At 42.1% G+C, this 15,418-nt stretch overlaps 1 protein-coding gene across 1 annotated transcript in view; it reads right to left on the reverse strand.

Moving 5' to 3' along the window:
- The window catches only part of TENT4B (terminal nucleotidyltransferase 4B), a 50,462-nt gene extending 35,540 nt beyond the window's left edge, over nt 1-14,922 (reverse strand). The window contains exon 1 of the mRNA XM_074968629.1: nt 14,286-14,922. Within this exon, the coding sequence (XP_074824730.1) occupies nt 14,286-14,797 (512 nt within the window). The 5' untranslated portion in view covers nt 14,798-14,922. The remainder of the gene's footprint in view (nt 1-14,285) is intronic.
- Nucleotides 14,923-15,418: the final 496 nt, after the last annotated feature.

Consider the following 15,418-nt stretch of genomic DNA (forward strand, 5'->3'; position numbering starts at 1 on the left):
TAGAGCTGGAACAGTTAAAAATCCTAGCTGAAGACTACCTGGTGGTTTTGCAGTTGGGCGTGGTACAGTACACACAGTTTCTGTACAAGTATAAAAACTGTCAGTTAGGATTGAGATTTTTTTTTTTTTTTTTTTTTTTTTACACCAAAATAGTTATACAATTAGAATCCAGCATGTAGACACAGCTATACTGGTAAGGAGGTGCCTTATGCCCTTATTGCTCATTTCCCTTCCAGTATAAAAATAGCTATAGATATATATCAGTATACAAACCTTTATACTTTAAATTATACCAGTACAGATAAAGCAGTACTTGTGCTTATTGTGCTTACATAAGCCCAGAGAGGACTCACTATCACTCCTTGAGGCTATAGAGGTTATGTCCACAGCAGGTCTATTATATCTTGTATGTATTGAGAATGGGATACCAAAGTGAGGAACTGCTATTGTAACATTACAACTCTCACTCAGGAAGTTATTTTTGTTGCCCCTATTTTAGAAGGTGGAATGGAACATCATATACATTTTTTTTTTTTTTAAAAGAGCAAGATTGAGGATGGGGTGGGATTACTTCTGACAGTGTCCTTTAAAGAGATTCTTTTAAACCACCATCAAATTTCAAGAAAAGTTTCAGAGTAGCAGTCTGTGTTAGTCTGTATTCACAAAAAGAAAAGGAGTACTTGTGGCACCTTAGAGACTAACAAATTTATTTGAGCATAAGCTTTCGTGAGCTTTCGTGATGCATCCGATGAAGTGAGCTGTAGCTCACGAAAGCTTACGCTCAAATAAATTTGTTAGTCTCTAAGGTGCCACAAGTACTCCTTTTCTTATTTCAAGAAAAAGCAACAATAACCCTTACTAAGCTACAGACATCTGTTCTGGAGGCTCAAGAGGAAGGCACCCAATGCGGTGATCAGTTTGTCAATTACTTCAGTTTATGCTGCAACAGTTATGCCTGAACACAGACACCCTTCAAACCATTTCCAATGATCTAGCTCTGCCAGTAAATTCTAGTGGCCATTTCCACATTTACAGTGGGGGGGGGGGGTGGAGTGGTTTAAAACCATTTATCAAGCTTAGTGATAAAAAGATTCTGGATAGATGTGTTTTCATTATTGATAACAAGAGCATACATAAAGCCTGTCTGGCATGTCTGCAAAGTCTGTCTGGCATGTATTATATCTAAACAAGACCAAATGACTGGTTTAGCTTGAGAGGTCCGGTTACCCTCAAGGAAAGGGATCTCAAATGTAGCACCAGTGAAATCTCTGCTGATAGGAATCTGTAGTAAAATTGTTCAAAAATATGCTAGTCTATTGGGATACTGGAAATGAGTAAGTGACTGCAGTCTTGGGGTTAGGCTGTTCATAATTAAAATGCCAAAGCCCGTTTCCCAAAGCTATTAAAAAATGCTATTGCTTTGATGGTTACTACCATAAATTAAAGCGTGTCATACCTCAGAATATACTGTCCCATACTAACAAACAGCTTCATGTATGATTGTGTAGTAGATCTGCTTCACAGCTATATAAGGACCAAAAGTTTGACGAATGCTGCTAGTCTCAACTTCACTAATGAATTCTGTTTTGAGTTGTGATTACACAACAAAAAACTAAACATCAGACGGCATTTACTTCGTGGAGCAAGTTAAACTAGACTCAACCTTTGCACTAAGACTGTCACAGCAATTTTGATCCTTTTAAGCTTTAGTAAATGTAGGGCAAACTTACAAGTAATTCACATTTAATTAGCAGGAAAACAATTATTTCAGTATGATTTCCCTTTTAACAGCTATTTGTACAGGTAGCCAATGAAAATTTTTCAAGTAAAATCAGATATACTGTTTTGCTACTTGGAAAACCAAGGCAATGGTCAAAGCTTTATGAAATGTTTTCTGCATTACATTTTGAAATATTAAAAGTGATCTACAGAAGAGTCCCTATAAAATCACTAATTGGATTCTCTGTATTAAAATGTTCAGTCAAAGATTTGTATAAAGGATTAAAAGCTATCACAGATGATTTTACAAGAAGTTTCAAATCCAACAAGGCACCATATGCAATTTAAGTTACAAGCAAAAGTTCTGATACCAACAAGCCCCACTGGAACTGTTTATTACACGAGAACTGCTAATCATACATATATTATTTGCATCCAGTGCTCTATTTAGACATACTTTACAATGTTAATACATAACAGGTAAAGTCAGCCGATCCTCTCTAAAATCTAATCTCAAAGCAAAGATTATTTTCCTCTTCTTAATGATCTGACAACACTTCAGTGCCACTATGCTAGCCACATTAGAAAATATATATAAAAACAGATAGCAGAAAACTGTATTTTTGCAACTTGCACCAGTGCAGTTTGTCTGTATTACAGATATGCATATCATATCCACATTCAGCAACCCTGGAATCTGTAGGCAAGATCTGTGTATTTTCCCACAATAGCCTCCCTAAAGTAGACACAGCGATAAACTAAAACTCATTGTACCTGTTCACATTTTTTATTTATTCTAAACAGGTGCTTCAAGATGTTCTATCCTGCAAGGGGAGAAACACACGTGCACTGAAAGGCATGGGATATACTCTCCTGCACTCACAGTTGCAGGTGCACAAGGAACAAGTCACACACATCTGTTCAAACTGCTGGACCACATCTGGACATGAAGACCTGGTGACCACTGCCAATACAAAGGCACCAGTGCTTTGAGAAGATAAGATGCTCCATTTCACTCATTTATTCAATAACAATTATTTTTTCTCCATTCTGGTTTTATGGTTGAACTGAAGGTTGCTCTTCCCTTTCCCCTGAAGGCAGTTGGGACATGGGGAGAAAGGGGGAGATGTACTTCTTCTTGGGGATGAGTAAGACGATAGATGAGTGCAAGCTTTGTTACTCACTGTAGCGTTAGTGATCTATTTCTACTCTTTTTCAGGTCTCAGATGCTACTGGAGGTAGTGAGTGGAAAGCTGTGGCAACCTTAATAAAATATGCACACTTTGGAAAATCTGTGCATGTCTAACTAACTAACCAACCAACCTTTGCGTTTTTGCCCTTTTTTCCCCCTCCAGCTGATATGCCATGAGACAAAAAAGTTATTTTCATTCCATCCACGTCCTCTGCTGCTCTGGGGGCTCAGGAGCTAGTGCAGATAGCTGAGCAGAAGACAGACCAGCCAAATACCACCTCAGTTGCTCTTCAGCCTGTCTGCAGTCATCTTGACATGGGATAGAACCAGTACTCTAAGCCTCCAAATCTGTAACTGAAGGATAAGCAAGAGCGTTGAGAGATTGCACTGGATCAGGCAGGTGTACTGCTGAAGCAGTTCAACCAGCAATTACATCAACAAGTTGGCACAGTACTGGCAGATGTAACAATTTACACTTGGACTGAGCAAGTGCAACTTCAACAGCAGTGATAATGTCTGTGTGCTGCCAGTAGCAATTGTGTGGTAAACAGTGTGGACAGAGCTTCTCAGTGTGTAGACTAAGCCCACCTAGATGAGGGCACTGCGTATGCATGCTGTGGGAAAGATCTGGAAGCTGGGGGGAAAACCCTAAGAGCTCCAAAATGAACACTGATATGGAGCAGGGCACCATTGTTCTGGCCACATTCCCATGGCAGGTCCCTTGAAGCATCACAGTGGGAAGAGAGAATCTGTATGGAGACCAGTGGGTCCTGCTTTGGAGTTGTGATACGTAAGATCCCACCTCTGAGTCCAACAACAAGGATTCCCCTTCCTCTGACAACGGCAGGACTGATCCAGTGAGTGCCAGGGATTGGTGCTGAGAGCCTGGCATTCAATGGAGTAATGCCACCACAAAGGCACCAAGGGCAATGTCTTGGGTGATAGGAGTGATCAGGTTTCCCTTTGATAGTACCGAGGAGCTTCCTGTCCTCCTGTGGTACAGGAGGCTGAATTGCAGGCACAACTGGCAGCAGTCCTGAGGGACCAGACTCCTGTAAGGAAGGATACACCTGCACCAAGAGGGAGAGCAGGTTTCTTTCTGCCACAAATGCGTCCGGGGCAATTGGCACCAAGTTGGTCTCTTGCTGTGGTGCCAAAAAAGTTGACAGTGCTGCCTCCAGGACCGAGCTTGAGCCAGTGCCCCTTGCAGAATCAGAGCCAACTAGGCTTTGGCACCAATTTGGAGGAGTGGTTAGGTTTCAGGTGCACTCTTCTCAACTCCCTCAACCCTCTTTCCAGACTTAGAGGGTGGAAACCTTCCCCTGGCCAGTGCCCCTCTGGAAGCTTTGTATGTCTTCCTCTCTTCAGACAAGGGAAAACAGTACTGGGATTCCACTAAAGCTGGAGATCACTTCTCACTGAAGCCACAGTACTTGGCATAGAGTCAGATCAGGATGGCTCCAAGAGTAGCTGGAGCATCACCTCCACCAGCTGGAATTTCAGCCTATCCTCTCTACCCTTCTTCGTCCGAGGCTTGAACTCCCTGCAAATATGGTACTGGTCCTTCATGTGCTTCCCCCAAGCACTTCAGGCAGTTATTGTGCCTGTCGCTCACTGGCACATGACTGAAGCAAGAAGGTTTGAAACCCAGTGACCAGGGTATACCTTGAATAGAAAACTCCAAACGAGGAAATCAAATCCAAAAAATTTATTTATATTATTTTTATACAGCTAAAACTTACTATCTTAATGCTAAAGACCAGACTAACTACATACAGTTCACAAAGGTTGAGAGAAATAACTATTCTGGTATAGATGAGAGTTCCAACAAAAATCACAGGCAGAAAGAAGGAACAGAGTGGGGCTCTGCCCTTGATAACTGCATGTAGTGTCATGCAGCAGCAGCAGGAGCCCAAGTTGCACAACAGGTATACCAAGGGATAAAGTTTCCCATATGCACTGACACTTGAAGAACAGATATTGAAGTCCAAACCACAATCAAAGTAAACATCAAGCTAAGTCAATAAGAGGTTTTCTGCATAGACACCTTGAAATACATTAATTCAACAGTCCAACTAAAAAACCTGAGAAATAATTAGAGAAAAATCCAGCTGTACATCCAATGGTTTTAAGCCTAGCTCAAATATTGACCCAAGACTCTATCTGAGCCTTTGCAGTTACCATCATTATTCAGCTTAAGACGGTTTTCCCCATTGCATTAGGTTGAGCTCAATACTTTAGTAACCTTCATGCATTTTCAGTTAACCAAAAATATCTGACTCCACAAGGATAAAATCATTCTACCATAAAGGTCCAAGTTCATGTGAAAACTAAACACAGTTTTCAGAGATAATTTATGTATCAATTTTAGACCAAAACCGTAGAAAGAAAACAAAATTGTTGTCTCGATACACGTATACGATAATTTGTTGCACACACATCTACAGAGTTCAGAAAGATAGACTGTCTGTTTTGTTTGAAACATCCAAGAAAGCACTGGCTGCTTCTAAAGCCTCCACAAAGGACTCGAAAGCTAGTGACAAGTGACCTTGCCCAAGCAAGGGCTTTCCTGTACCAGAGGCATTAGGGCTCACTTGACTGCACCAAGGGAAACGTCTTGGGTGGTCGGAGTGATCAGTAAACCATGGATTAAAGATTCACTCTAATCAGGCTATGTATTTACTAACAGGATTAACATCTAGGTCACCAGAAAGTACCTTTTGGGGGCAAAGGCTCCTGCATGACACGGCCCAGCAATATACAACATTTACTGTAACTACAGATGGTGTAAGTGCTAGTACTCCTGTACTGAACCAGAGGAATGCTACCTTAAAAGTAGGAGTTCCTCTGCCTCAGTCCAGGTATCTATCCTGTTCTAAGGTGAGAAGAGTCATGGTATTCTTGGGAAAGATTGCTACTGGAGGTTCAAGTTTCAAGATGATTTAAGGTCAAGTTGCTCCTCCTGTAAAATTATTTAACTTGAGAAAGGATGCCAAGGCAGCACTCCTGGTCATCAGGATATCCTCCCACCCTCCCAAGGAGAGACACATTAAACCATGCAGATTAATCAATAAGTCAGAGCAACATGCAAATAAATCAGAAGAAAACCATTTTCAGGCACGACAAAATTCCCCTTTCCTGCAGTCAACTTACATTAGACACGTATGCAGTGCTGTTGTAGCCACGTAGGTCCCAGGATATTAGAGAGACTGTTCCATCCTGTATTTAGCTGTGACACTCGGAGTATGTTTCCTAGATCGGATGAGGAGCTCTGTGTAAGCTCGAAAGCTTGTCTCTCTCACCAACAGAAGTTAGTCCAACAAAAGATATTACCTCATCACCTTGTCTCTTACTTGAGACATGTCATCTAAGATTACAAGACTTAATCTAATTTAAGAAGCCATCATGCATTTAAAACATGCTCTCCAACAGTTTTCACATTAAGAACAAGAAAACGGTGTTATTATAATGCTGTTTAAATATAATAGAGGGTCTTCATTTTGTTGTGTTACAGCTAGGAGTTCTATACCATGTGCATATGTAAACAAAAGCTAACGTCAAAGCCAACTCTACAGTTTTTTGGCACACTAGTTGTTTTTGAACACATTTAACTATCCAATGTTGAAAAGTCAAGATTTATTCTCGTTCTGTTAATTAGGAGGATAAGAAGCGTTTAAAAACAAGTATGAAATATTACAAAACTGCATGTTTTGTCAGTTAAAAAAAAAAAAAAAATCACATGTACATCTTCCTAAAATTTACTAGATGCCTTTAAAAAAGGCTTCAGAGTTGAACCAGTGAGTCCTGACTTTTACCTTATTATTTCTAAACTAAATAGGAGTTAAATATTACATAATTATGGGTTAAATTATTTTTCAATGGTTTCTTTTTCTTTAAAAAAGATCAGATAATTTTTAATTTTTAGCAATTAGTATGGCTGTTCGTACATTTTAATTTAGCTGCCTGGGCCTGAAATTATATGACAGGCTTTGAGCTGGACTTTGTCTTAATGTGCCATATGAAAACTAGGACAAAGATACAGTCCTAACATGATAGTAAGAGAGGATTCAGGGTGAAGGGATTCAAGGAATGAAGATCCTAAAACCCCTTTCCAGACCAGACATTGCTATGGAAAAAAAAAAAGAGTCCACACTTAGAAGTCTGAGGAATCACCAAAGTACACAAGAGCGGTGCCCTTAAAACACTGCTTAATTTGAAAAAAGAACAAAGTAATGCCTGGTGTTTTGTTGTTCTTTTAGACTAAGACACCACTTACCTAGAACCATCCCCAGGGGATGAAATGCCTAAGTCATGAAAACAGAAATAAAAAGTAAGTACTTTTTCACAAGAACAAAAAAAACCCATGGTTTCTTTGCATATGTAGAAACCTGCAGGGCTCTCAGTCCCCTTTAGTCATCTATATAAACATGTTGAACATTTTGGCACTCCAAGATTTTGCATGTCCAAAAAAAATTGTTATATAATATTTACATTATACTTCAAAAAGGTCTCTCAAACTGCCTTTAGCATTACATTTTGATCCTGCCCCAAAGCATATTTGTTTTATCTCACTTCTTGAAATAGAGGAACCACCACCACATGCCTCTTGAGGTTATGAGCAAAACTCCGATTTTCACTTCCCGCAAAGCACAGTTAATAGACTGAGGCCAGGTCTACACTATAAAACTTACATCAGTATAACATCACCACTAGGGGTGTGAAAAATCCACACCCCTGAGTGACATAGTTATAGTGACCTACCTCCCCCGTGGATTAACCAGGCCAAGAGGAGACGCTCTCCTGTTGGCACAGCAGTATCTTTAGTGAAGTCCTACAGCAGCACTGGTGAAGCTGCGCTGCTGCAGTGCTGTATGTGTAGGCAAGCCCTGAGAAGTCTACACAGTCAAAACAAGCTATAATTCACTTTAATTCCAATAGCAGTGAAGTGACAAAATCAAAAGTGATGGTGGATCTTGTCAGATGTATAAAGGAAAAGGATTTGTGACCCAGACACATTCTTGCTCTTTTCCCTCACCATCATTTTCACGTTTTAATACATATTTGTCAGGTTACCAAAAATGGATGAGGCCTTCCTACGAAGCTCAAATTATTCCTTGTGGATTTGTTTAAACAATTTATTCTCATACATTAAAACATATGCAGTACATTCAACTGCAACTTTCATATTATGAAATCAATTTCTCCACACATTCAGCAAAACAATGCAACTGCTTTTAATTTGAGAAAAAGTTAGTTACCTGTAAAAGTTTACAGGTTTTTAAGTTATTACAATTTTTGTTTTCTACTAAAATGAAGGACTTCCAACCCTCTAACATGCAAGCTAATCCAACATCAAACCATGTTTAATCACCAACAACTTTTTAAGTCATCGGATTAAAAAAGATATGGAACTGTTTATGATCAATGATGCCATCATAGCCACCTCCCCACTATTCAGTTTGTAAGCCTTCTGGTCACCTTTCCTAAACAAAACAATGCACACCTACAAAAAATAAATAATAATGAACTTCCAAAGTAATCTTCTGAAATCATGGATCATAAATTATGTCACCAGATGTTCAAAATTCCTTCATCTATGGGGATTTTGGGGTATATCCTTTAGTACAACAGTGATGGGGTTATCTAGTTATGACAGAAAGCAGGAAGGTCTGAATTCTAATCATCACTTCTTCTATGGTCTAGAGCTATTCCCTTTTGATAGTGTTACTATGCTTCACATTTACATGTCACTCTCCATTTTACCTGACTGTATTTAACATCATTTAAATTGAAAGCCATTAACATTTCCAAACAAAGAACAAATACGCCATATAACTCACTGGCCTGTGCACCTAAGAACATTCTCCAGCAACAAAATTTCACTTCTCTTCTCTTCACAGCTTCAGTTTTATTTGCCCAAAACAAACAATATATTCAGTATATCAAATGTGTTTTTCCCCTTGATGCAGTATCTCCTCACGGATCTACTCCCAACAGGATTACACTCTGCATGCTGTCTGCCTGGGAATGAGGATGAGCTGCTCTGTTCCTTTCTAGCCTGCTCCTTGTGGGATTACGCTCTTTAGGCCATCAACCTGAGAATCATAAACTGGGTTCTTTCCTTTGATCCTGGGACTCCTGCAGGAGCCATCCTACTCCCTGCAATTTGCCACCTCAATTTAGTTACTTGCTGGTTTTTATGAGGACTAGGTGATTTTCAAGCTAGTACCTGGTCCCTATCCTCATACCATCAGCTGAGAGACAACTGAGGAGTCACAGGTGGGGTGAGGCCAGCAACACTGCAATACACCATAAACCTCTGGTGTGTAAAAGGAAAAAGCTAACCAGTCAGCTAAGCATCCAAAACTTCAGAACTGAGTGTGGAAAGCCTGGACAAAGATGTGTCTTGCAAGACATTCTCAAATGTGGCCACTCTTGGGGTTATATGCATTTAGAATAGAGTGAATTCTGAAGGCGCAGGACAGCTACTGAGAAAGTCCAAATTCGGCTCACAATCTTCAGCTTTGAGAAACATTACTGAGCAGCGTTTGTAACAGAGCACTATCTTTTTAAGTCTAGTCCATACATAGAGACCAGCTACTTGTATTTCATCCAGAAGTGTATTTTCAGTCAGTCTAGAGTAGAGCACAGGTATAATATGCTCTAACAGTTCTGCCCAACTCAGACGTTTACTTTCTCTGCCTTAGTTCTTATGCCATTGTATTATAACATCAGATACTGAATTAGAAGGATGAGAAGATTCATTTTGTAAACATTTTACCGGCTTCACTGAACCCCAGTGTGGTAGCACCCTTTGAAATTCAGAATGAATTCCATGATCAGTCTAATTCCCTCCCCCCATTCTTTTGCATCTGAAATGTTGGCGGAGACATTTCAGTTATGCTAACATAGGAAAATACACTTCTCATATGTTTCAATGTGTGGTTTTTTTAAACACTTAAGACTGTATAAGCCAGAAACTCCAGATTTAGCTTGTCTTGATTAGAACTCACTGAAATCTACAAAACATATATCTAATTTTCTTCATACTTTAAAAATATATATATATATATATATATATATATATATCACTAAGACTACTTTAGTGCTATTTTGCCACTATAGCTCAAAACAATATACTACTCTGCTAAGGGTACTGTGGCAAAGCAAATTCATTTAAGTAGTCTTTGCCAGTATCAAGTATATGCCACTAATCTCACACATATATGGATTACAACTTTTCAATCGAGTTTTTGATTTTATTCTTTTTAACATCACCATTGGCAAAGTCTGAAAAGCAGATAAGATATGCAAGGTAAATCTTTGGTGTAAAGCAACTTGTTAATTTCACAGGTCACTTTAATGTCAAGAAATTTACAGGATCAGTTAGGAAATTGCCAAATTAAGGATTCCAGAGCATAAAAAATAGGAATAAAAGAATGTGGCCATGTGATATTTTCTATTCCCTTTATCTTTGATAAATGCAAGCTTTAATATATTATTGTTTGTTAGCAACATATACCATATACCTCAGAATGCATACTACAGCTCACTTAACTCTGCAAGAGCAGCATTAACTTTTAGAATTGACTGACTTTTGAATGCTTAATATTTAAGCCTTGATAATGCAAAAAATTATATGAAATTATGTACACTGAAGACACACCATAATAATTTCTGAATCTTAATATTACAGGTCACAAGTGTATCATTTTGATATTCATTTAAACTCACTACATCTGTAAAACATTTTAAAACACAAATATTATGTTTCTCAACCCAAATCCAAGATCAAACAGAAACACAGATATACCTGATGGAACATGACAACTGTCTAAGAGATAAACAATATGTATACCAAAGCATTGTCAATATTTCAACATGCGTGTTTAATTTAATTTAGCCTTCTAAACTTCAGTAATCACTATTAAGTGTCTACCCATACTGTCCTTGAAGGTAAGAACTATGGACCTGATTTTCAGAATGTTGAAACCCTAGATCCATACGTGTTTGTTTGTATTCACACTTGTACACCCATTTTGCACAAACAGTTACACATGCAATTGTTATCACCCCATCAGGAATGTAAATATCACATTGCAACTGTGGTAACTGTTTAAGTAAAGGAGTTTTGGAAATAACTCAGATCTAATCTTTCTGAAAATTATGATTACGTATTCCATAATTTCACACTAAGTAAACTAACACAAAAGTGAAAAATAAACAGAAACCTTCAAATTACATATACTTTTTTAGAACATCAATGTCAGGGCTTTTCTAATTTCATAACAATAATTTGTGTACCATAATCACAAGCAAACCCAATGGCCAGGCTTTGACTGGAGTTATCTTTGCTAAAATAAGAAGCTGTGATATTTTTCTATCTTGGAACCCTTTTGTACAAAGAGTTATTTTTAGGACAGGTTCAACATGGAGCCTGTATACCTCTGACAGCATCTTCTTAAATCCCTGACAGCAACTAAAACACCTTTGATCTAGTTAGCAATTAAATTGTAAACCAACTAACTCTCCTAATTCATAAATCAAAAAGTACAATCTGCACTGAGTTGCAGTTACATTACTTCCATCTGGGGGTTCTGGTGACACTGATTATCCAACTGGAGCTCTGCTCTTATGATTGATGTCACCCATGAGGCCTAAGTAATAACTTCCTTATATCTCACTGAAGCTCATCCATTGTTTTCTGGATCTTCAATAGTGGGAAAAGTTACATTGGATTTACAAGCAGAAAAATATTTTTAAAAAACCCTCCCATCTCAAACTAAATATATGACAGAACAGAAAATAAATGCAAAGAAAGCTATTTTCCAAAATTAAGCATTTGACAGGTTCTGACCAAGTAATTTAATAATAATTTTTAAAAAACTGTCCGTTCCCAGCTAAAACTATCCAGCACTCTTCACAACGGTTATGGAAGATTTCATTCTGTAAGGACTGCAGAACTTTAAACAGGATCCCATCACTTACAGTGTAACATTTTAACTAAATAGCCTAAAATTAGAAGTAGAGGGCAATACAAGAATTGACAGGAGAGTAGGAAGCCTCTGGTTACACAGTTGTTATTTTCTGAAGTGACCAGCAATATTAGGTGCCCAACTTGAGACACCCTGAAATTTTGAAAAGGCAAATGCTCACCACTTTCTGAAAATCAGGGTCCTTTGAGGCATTTCAAGATGGGCACACAAAAATAGAGCTACCTAAAAGCACTAGTAATTTCTGAAAATATAGGCCCATCTCAATAAGCCCCTGGAAGACACCTGAGCTCAACAGCTGGCTGCTCAACGTAAGTGCACCTTGGCCTCAGGAAAAGCCATTCACATCACATCCAGCACGTGAACCATGCAACCAAACCTCACTTTGTGCAAAGAACTGAAATAGGGAAAAAGAAAAGGAGTACTTTGCAACACACAAGCTAAAAAAAAAAAAAAAAAAAAAAAAAAAAAAAGAAGCCATCCATCACCATATAATCTCCATTAAGAGAGTATGTGAATGCGTGTGTGAAGTAAAAAGTGTCCAAGTGGTTCTCCCCAGATCTCTCACCCTAAGCCCACACATACAACATTAGGTGGATCTATGCAAATACTGTCACCTTCATATAGAAAATGGGAATATGACAGCAGGTGATGTTTGTTCATCTACCCCACCCACCATATGTTCACCCATCACCAGATGGTGAGGGCTGTGTTAGACAGAGTACCAAGTATACATATACAGCACAGAAGGCAATTTATACAAGACATCCAGATGCACACTACACAGAGTTAGAAGAAGTCTATATAAACCACACATGGACATTCCCCCAGATTGTGTGTTTCTGCCTCTCAGAGAGGGAAACAGTGTCAGCTGGAGAGCACTGCAGAAATGACATTCTTGTATCTGTACCATCAGACCTCAGCAAAATATACTCTCTGTGTAAGTATATTCAGTGTCAGAAGGAAAGGTCTGTGAAGTACGTGGACTGTTGTATTAATACAACAGGACATAAAAGCAATCAGAGCAAGAGGTCGGTGCAAAATGTCTCACCAAGTGGATTTGAACACATGTTCACATTTAGTAGAAGATATGTGAAGAGTCAGAACTCTGAGAAACATGCTCATCTCCTTGGTGTGAGTGTACATACATGCATGCAACGGCAGGCTGTTTCAGTTTCCCCACCATGTACCATACGCACAACAGGTGATGTCTGAGAAATATGCCTCACCCCTCCCATGTGTATGTGCACTCACACTGACATTAGGAAGGGCTTCTACAAATAATAAACATGTATATACTAAAGCTTCTCTTCCCCCCGCCCATCTCCAAAGTGCTTTGCAGACATTCATTAATTAAACCAAGGGTGAAACCCACAACACGAGTGCATGCAGTGACAACAAGAGGAGTCTGCAAGGTGATCCCTCTCTCCTGCATATAGGCGTGTCTGCAACATTAGTATTCATATAGACACCTCCCTGGGCATTTCCAGAACTGCATACGTTTTGCTGTAATTGAAGATTTTCTTTACATACTCTGAAATTAGATACTATCCCCTGCTAATGTCTGCAATCAAATTAGAAGGTTTCCATCCACTAGGGTCCCTAACCTCACATCTACAATATGCTTCCTAACAGTCCTATCCTGCATATGTCTGGGAGCAGAAAAGGCAATGACTCCTGCTCATTGGTGTATAGCATGTTGGTTGTGCAATATACCCCTCCACTTTTCCTTGTATAATTCTCTCAGATATTTCTATCAAGCCTATTGCCATGGCATGTAAGAGAAAACAGATCAAGAGGAAATGCCTTTGAAATAACTCTTCCTTCCCCCAAATGTGAGATTGCCTCTGGGCAATGACAGCAAGAGAAGATGCCAGAGTAGGTAACATGCCTCCCCTCCCTCTCCCATGTGAGCGTGCATCTGTGCAACGGCAGCAAGAAGCGATGCCTGTGAAAGATGCTCCTGATGTGTGACAGTAGAAGGTGGTTATAGAACAGTCGTGCCCCCCCCCCCCAATATGGGTGCCTGTGCAATGACAGCAGGAGGGCCTGCAACAGGCCCCACCCCACCCCCACAGATGTGTGTCTGTGACAGCGGGAGATGGGGACTGAGCATGCTCTGCTCTCCCTCCCACCCCATGTGCGTCCCGTCAGGGCAAGGAGAGGCGGCGCCATGGGAGCAGATGCCCCAAAGAGCCGGCCGGCTCGGCCCCACACGGGTCGCTTCTCCTCACGTGTGCGGTGTTTCCCTTGCCCTGCGGGGCCCTCCGCCCCCTTTGGATCCCCTAGGCCTCTCCCTGCCCCACCAACCCCTCCCCCACCCCAGTTGCTCCGTATCGCCCCCTGCCCCGCTCCCCTCACGGCCACGCCGGGGCGCTTACCCCACGACTCCGGGGCTGTAGTTCCTCCCCTTCCAAGGGGTGTCGGTGAAGAGCGGCTGGGCCTGGTCGCTGGCGGCCGGCCCGTCCCCCGGGGCGGGGGCCCCGCTCTGCTCGGGGGGCCCCAGGAGGATGGTGTAGTTGAGCCCGAAGGTGCTGGCCTTGTTGTCACGTTTCCTCTTGTTGCCGGCGGCCGAGGCCGAGGCGGCGGGCGGCGCCCCCCGTGCAGGCCGGGCCCAGGCGGTGGGCCCCGGGGGCGGCGGGGCCTGGTGGCGGCTGTGGTTGTGCTGGTTGTTGGCGTTCTCGAGCGGCAGGAAGTCGGGCTGGGGGTCGATCCGGGGGACGCGGTACATGCCGGGCGGGGAGGCCGGGCCCACCCCGGCGGGAGCGCTCTGCAGCCGCTGCTGCTGGAAGTACAGGTTGCGGACCCCCTGCGTGGTCTCCCAGATCTGCATCCACAGGCGGTTCGAGGGGCCGAGCTGCTCTGGCTGGAACCAGGCGATCCGGGGATCCATCAAACGGGGACCAACCCCGGCTGCCTCCGCTCCCGCTCCGCGCCGGCCGCCGTCGCCAAGACCCTGTCACCGGGTCCCAGCGCTAATGGCGGCTCCTATGGAAAGGCAGCTCTGCGCCTGCCTGCTGCCTGCCTGCGCTCTACACAGCCCCCGCCCCTCACGGCGAGCGAGGCGAGGCGGGGCGGGGCCCGCCTGGGCCCCAAGCCTACGGGCCGCGCGTAATAAAGGGGAGGCGGTGGCGGCCGCAAGGGGCGGGGAGCCGCGTTATTTGTGGGCCCTCTAGTACGTGAACCCCCCTTCCAGCAACCTGGGCGGTGTCCCCCCTGCCGCCTCACTCTCCAGCTTCCAAGCCCTCGCCCCCCAACTCTCCCCTCTCCCGCCTAGTGCTCTTCGCTCTGCCCATCTTCATGCGCCTAGCCCCGTTCCCTCCACCCCATTGATTCTCCCATTCCCTCACCCCATTCTCGCAAGGCCATCGCTACCCCCGACCCCCATTCTCCCCCGACCCCGGGCCCCCTGCTCTCCCAGCCTCTGCCTCATTGCTGTGTTTTTGAGCCGCTCAATATTCAGTCATCATACATTAAACCACTATCCTCTGACCTGACGCGAGACCCGCGAAAT

The sequence above is a fragment of the Natator depressus genome, chromosome 12 (genome assembly GCF_965152275.1).
Source record: "Natator depressus isolate rNatDep1 chromosome 12, rNatDep2.hap1, whole genome shotgun sequence".
Taxonomy (NCBI): Eukaryota; Metazoa; Chordata; order Testudines; family Cheloniidae; genus Natator; species Natator depressus.